At 38.4% G+C, this 6258-nt stretch overlaps 1 protein-coding gene across 2 annotated transcripts; it reads left to right on the top strand.

Moving 5' to 3' along the window:
- Window positions 1-26: 26 nt before the first annotated feature.
- Window positions 27-6249, top strand: LOC145464108 (E3 ubiquitin-protein ligase TRIM71-like). 2 transcript variants are annotated; one of them, XM_081447923.1, is made up of 2 exons: window positions 27-1330; window positions 1429-6249. In XM_081447923.1, exon 2 carries the CDS (start codon window positions 1464-1466, stop codon window positions 3657-3659), a length of 2196 nt encoding a protein of 731 aa, XP_081304049.1. In that variant the 5' UTR covers window positions 27-1330; window positions 1429-1463; the 3' UTR covers window positions 3660-6249. The 2 variants fall into 2 exon arrangements, with proteins under 2 accessions (XP_081304049.1, XP_081304048.1); XM_081447922.1 differs by having other exon boundaries at window positions 27-6249.
- Window positions 6250-6258: the final 9 nt, after the last annotated feature.

Here is a 6258-nt window from a genome sequence, read left to right as displayed (position 1 = left end):
TGTTTCTTTCAGAACCTTCTCGAGTTTTGTTTTAGTGCATGTTACTTTATCACCGTCCGTGACATAATCTATAGAAATGAACAAAATTAAATTAATTCAGTCAGTTTTGATATCCTTGGGTCAATGGATGCGTGTTTAAACTAGCCGGCGTGAGTGATATGCAAAACATCACTGACCTGAGAGCTCTAAGTATGACATTTGAAGACAAAGCCACGACGAAATTTCAATCAAAAGCCTATTGTGCCGAAAGGAAATTAAAGTGCTTGTTCCTACAAGAGCCTATAAGAGAGTAAATACTACAAACCACTTTAAACACAAACTAATGCAGAATTTTGAAGTAGTCTCTGATTGTAAAAGTGGCATCAATTGAGCGAATTTGGCTGGATTTCAAATTCAGCAAAACACTGCAGCCTCATTAAAATTCAGCTTCACCTGCAACTGACTGATTGAGCTCATTTAAATACTCTAAACATTATTGAGAATTAACACAATGTTTTCGCTTTCAAGCGCGGCACTTTTCTCTGAAATCAACAATAGTTCGATATCAACAAGTCGGACATCCAAATTGAGCTAGTCGCCACCAAGTTGATCTGATCATTCCCAGTATCACTTTCGGTTAGATTGCCATTCACATTTTCCTCAAAACTCTTCCATCAACCTTGGTATTGACAATGTTTAAAGCTATGAATTTAATGATCAAAAGTATCTCAATGTGCGAGCTGTCATGTGTAACGAGCCACGGAGTTGATTATTATCATAATTTTTATTTGACCTGCAGCAAAAGCTGAAAAGCTGCTCGTGAACACAAATGAATACAAGGGCGGAAAAAAGAGTACCTACCGTTTCCCCATTATTTCTTCCCCAGTTGAAACTATGGTGAATTGAATCGAGCTCGTCTTGCTAGTTGTGTTTGAGGTCGCACCTTAACCTTTCCCGGAAATATTGTTACATTGAAACCCAAGCCCCTATCCCTGGGGACATATCTTGTCGCCCTTCTCTTAGCTGGCTGAAATCACAGTAACATATTCTGCCTTTTCTTAAGAGGTGATATGAAAGAAATTGAAGAGGACTGGTTTTCAAATATTTCAATCCAAAAAATACTGCTTAGCTAAATGTACCAGTCACGCTTGTTATTTGTTTAGTTTGAGATTTACTCGCATGATTGTCTCTTGACGAAGAGAGAAACTCTCGCATAAGAATTTCGCAATCCGTCACACTTTTGCGATCAAGAGTCTTAGAAATCTCGGCGATCAATAGAGACAATTCCTATAAGTCATGCAGCATGTCTAATCTCTCGTGACTGGTCAATATTAACAGTCTGATAAATACGGTATTTTTCTATCACAAGGTTCCGTTGTAGGTTGTTGTTTTCATCTCGAGACCCATTTTGTCTTTCTGCTTTTAACATGGATATAAAAACCTTGCTAGATAATCTTCATGAAGAAGTATCCTGTTCTGTGTGCATGACCACATTTACAGACCCAAAACAGCTGCCATGTTTACACAGTTTTTGTCTTCACTGCTTAGAAGGAATTCTACGAACGAGTGGCCGCCATGATATCATAACTTGCCCAGAATGTAGAAGAGAGAGTAGAGTCCCTGGAAGTGGAAACCTGAAGGACCTCCCGACCAACTTTCGCATCAACAGTTTGCTAGATGTGTTGGCAATCAAAGAGTGTAATTCCACCAGAGTGAAATGCGGAAATTGCGACAAAAGAAGTGTACAAAGTTTTTACTGCTTCCAGTGTTGTGCATTCTGGTGTGACGACTGTATCACTGGGCACAACATAATCCGAGCTAATAAAGAACACCGTGTGTTGGCGCTTAAAGACTTCCAAGATCGAGACATCGAGGACGTGTTCAAACGACCATCATTTTGCCAGCAGAAACACCACGAAAAAGAAGAGTTGAAGTTCTTTTGCAAGGACTGTGAAGTTGCTATTTGCAATTCCTGTGTTGCCATACTTCACGAGGGTCATGCCAAAGTACATTTAGAAGAAGCTGCCAATGAACGCAAGCTACAGGTGAAGTGGGCGATTGAATTGCAAAAACAAAAAGCGCAACAGAAAAGAAACAAAATCACTGAACTTGACAAGAACTGCACTCATATTGAAGAACAAGCCGCTGCCGTCAAACGAGACGTACACAGATTTGCTAAAGATTTAAAGGCAGTTATCGAAGCAAAGGAGAAGGAAATATCGAACAAAGTGGACAAACAAGTAAAAGGATCTCAAGAACGTCTGCGAACTGAACAGCGCGATGTGGACAAAGAAGTAAAGCTTATGGAGACTGGGATTAAAAAAATGGAAACACTTTTACAGCGAGGAACAAGCGTTGAGATTATGCAGTTAGACAAGTCATTAATCACAATGGTTGAGGAAGAAGTCGGCGATGGAGTAAACGAAGTGGACTGTGACCTTGAAGGTTTTCGTCGATTCATCTTCGTAGAAAACGATTCATTAATGGCGAAAAGCGTCACTGAAGGAATCGGTTCTTTTAAAACATTTATCAACAAAACTAGCGCGCATCAGTCAAGTGTCCAGAGAAAAGGAACAAGTGAAGCTATTGTTGGACTTGAGGCACAGTTTGTTTTGATAACAAGAAATGCTGAAGGAGAACAATGTTATGACGAGCGTGACTGCGTAACTGTGGAAATCAGAAATCAGCAAGGAGAGGACTGTGCAACGAAAACGCGAGTCCGAGATAACAAAGATGGCAGCCACAACATCAGTTGCTTTGTTAGAGAAACTGGAAAATGTGACATCTCAGTGAAGGTAAATGAAGATCACGTTTATTGCAGTCCTTTTGCCGTGGAAGTCAAACCTAGACAGTTTAGATCTGTTGTATCATTTGGACAACGAGGGTCAGCTGCTGGAATGCTAGATGGGCCTTGGGGAGTGGCAGTGAATGAACGTAGTGAAATTGCAGTGACTGATAATGGTAACCACAGAATTCAGGTATTTAGTAGTGATGGAACTTACTTAAGATCGTTTGGTAGATATGGTCATAAACATGGAGAATTTAACTATCCTGCTGGGATAGCTTTTGATAAGAATGGTCACATTGTAGTAGTAGACAGTAATAACCACCGAGTCCAAGTTTTTAGTGAGCAGGCTAAGTTCCTGAACCAGTTTGGTGGTAAGGGAAATCTTGATCACCAGCTTAAGGATCCTTATGGTTTATCTGTAGACAGTGACGGAAATTATATTGTTGCTGATTCAAGTAACAAACTAATCAAGATATTTTCTCCTAGCGGTCGGTTTTTACGTAAAATTGGCGGAGAGGGTTCTTTCACCTTTCCCCATCACTGCGTGCAATATGGCAACCATCTTATAGTATCAGACAGGAAAGAACACTGTATCAAAGTATTTGATAGCGATGGGAATTTTGTTTACCAATTTGGAAAGAAGGGTGAGGGGGACGGGGAGTTCAATGATCCGCGTTTCTTGTCTGTTAACAAGGCAGGACACCTGATGGTCTGTGATACAGAGAATCACAGAGTTCAGGTGTTTGAACTGAGCGGCAAGTTTCTAAAAAAGTTTGGAAAAAAAGAGAGCGGGATAGGAGAGTTTTTTCGCCCAGTCTCTACAGCAGTTCTTAGTGATGGTAGGATAGTAGTGACTAAGTGGGGAATCGATTGCATTCAGATTTTTGAATAGATACATCCACTCACTTGTGATGTAAAATGAATCGGTTCTTTCATTGCTATCAGTGAAGTTTAGAACATGATTTTGCACTACTTGTTGCTGGTAGTCTGTAGCAGGATACATATAGGAAATCTCACAAAATAGAAAATGCTGAAAAGTTATCTTTATAGTTACCAGATTTAAATTCCGTTTAGACTGGAACATAGGTTTTGTTTCAATGGGAAAAGACTGAAAACTTACGTACATTGCTTAAAATTTAAGTTTTAAGAGTTTTAAATCATTATGTTTGCTCATAAGTGGTAGATTGTGTGATATTAGTCGTCAATATCTATCATTGCCATAGCTAGTTTACATTACTTGTCTCAGAAATGACTCAACTGTAGAATTGATAGGTTGAGTTAAGTTTAGTGGAAATATCTTTAAAAAAGATCATTTCAATTCTGAATTTGTTGTAACTAAGCAGTAGTGTATGTTGTGTTACATCACAACGCGTGTGTGACTATTAACACGGAATCCGATAGGAAATCGAGCAATTTCAGTTTTTATTTGACAAAAATCCTGTACCAGAGTAATGTTAAATATAATAAAATCCTGTTTTGCATTTTCTAAAAGCTAAAGCTATAAATAATGGCCTCAAATAACACCAAAAACAATTTCTCGAGGGAACTCGAGAAATAGATTTCAAAGTTCACAAAGGTTGAATTTCATCATCAGTTTCATTTCACCAGTACTTTCAAGTGTTTCATATGAACTTCAAAATTTGTTTTTTACATTTGGAGTTGTTAGAAATGATTTCTTTTGAGAAGAAATTTAACACAGTCGCACGGAACTTGGTACAAAGTTTTTGTCCACTTATTACTCGAACTTCTGGTGGCTTCCTTCTTAACATGCTAAAGGCAGATACACGCTTGTCTTGTAAGACTGGAAATTTTAGGTGGAGAAATGTCAATAAATCGTTTCAATATTTTCACATATTTTTCGTGATACTTGATGCTTGTTCACAGGGGAAGTTTACAAACCGAAGACAGCAGCCAAAATTCACTTGGAATTTTGCTGTCTCTGATCGCTCAAAATGAAGAAAAAACTTTTTGATAAATCAAATGAAACTTTCTCAGCGGGCGGGGGGGGGGGGTGGGGAAGGGGAGAAGAAGACGAGAGGGGTACGGTAAATGGGAGAGAAAATACGGGAAGCGGGAATTCTAAGAGGGGAGAAAGCGAGGGAGAAACGAAAAATGTTAAGTTTTGTCATTTATTCATATATATATTCTCTTTGGCACCCCATGGTTTAAATAAAAGAAAGGAATTTCATTCGAAAAATAGAATTTGTTATAATTAATTTCCTCTCCTACATTGTACGTTATTGATTGATCGTTCAAAGGCGCTTTTCTTGGATTTTGTCAAGCTTTTAGGTGTTGATTGGACTCAAAGGCCCTGTTAAAAGATCTTATTATGATTAATATTATTTAAGGGCCCCTCCAGGGATTTTGTTGCTAATTTGCCCTTTCAGGCTCTAAAGGCCTCGTTTTGGGATTTTGCTACAGTTGATGTTTTCAGTTATATGTAGGGGAGGGTTTTACTTTTTCCAATGCCCGCCACGTTGCCTCTTCGGTTATTTTATTTGTTTTAGCCAGTTTGGTTTTTTAGTTTTTAGTTTTTATCTCTCATACTCTGCCGATTATTTTCATAGTAGTTTGTTTTCGATTCATTCAATATTTTTTCGCTTTGTTGATTTTGTTTTTTGTCCTTTGTTAATTAGCACCACTTTCTGCTCTTTTATTAGGTGTCACTTGTAATTACGTAATCACTACCACCTTAATCTTATTTAAAGCTCGTTTTTATTCAAAAGTTGTAATAACTGAAGAAGGTCTCTGACCGAAACGTTTTTTATTAAATTTTTAAATCTTTTTTACGTCAGAAGTTGTCCGTCCTCACAATTTTTTAACTTTCTACGTTCATTTATGCTGCGAGGTTTGGACTGGGAATCTTTACTGATCCTGCTGACGTTGTGACACCTTTGTTGGCCTGAGAGGTCTGGTAACAATTTATAATATATTCTATATACACGGAATTAAAGTTAGCTTTAGTGATGCTTATATGTGGGACTATGTAATGTACTCATTGCTTTAAGTGAGGATCTACCCGAACCTGGGGCTGTCACTGGGTTCTTAACACCGAGTGTAGCAGGCGAAACTACAAGTACTTTGGACGAGAAATTTGTCCGTCATACATGTAGCAGGCTCCTCAATTTACAGCAAGACCAGGCGAACAAAGATTTCTAAAATTCCAGTTTCTCAGTTATCAGAGTTGCCACAAGTCAGGGAATGGTCTGGAAAAAACTTCTTCAAGGTCAGACAAAATTCAGGGAGTTTCATTTTGGCTCAGGGAAAGTTGACAATTTGAAAAAAAGTCAGGGAAACACAATCTCGTTCCCAGGGCCTTTTCCTTAAAGATCTTCGAACCCAAGGGAAAAGCTCTGGGAACCAGGTTGAGGGAAATGATATGGATTGTGAAAGCTGATAAGTGTGAAAACCATGGCGATAGAATGATCTACTTTTGTAATAACAGTTTCAAGTAAACTCCTAAAATTTATCAATATTCGGCCTCATTACCC

This window comes from Orbicella franksi, chromosome 12, assembly GCF_964199315.1.
Source record: "Orbicella franksi chromosome 12, jaOrbFran1.1, whole genome shotgun sequence".
Taxonomy (NCBI): domain Eukaryota; kingdom Metazoa; phylum Cnidaria; class Anthozoa; order Scleractinia; family Merulinidae; genus Orbicella; species Orbicella franksi.
This window is presented reverse-complemented; position numbering and strand designations above follow the sequence as displayed.

Coding starts and splice junctions, on each gene's coding strand:
- LOC145464108 (XM_081447922.1), top strand. CDS start 1,407: ATGGATATAAAAACCTTGCTAGATAATCTTCATGAAGAAGTATCCTGT.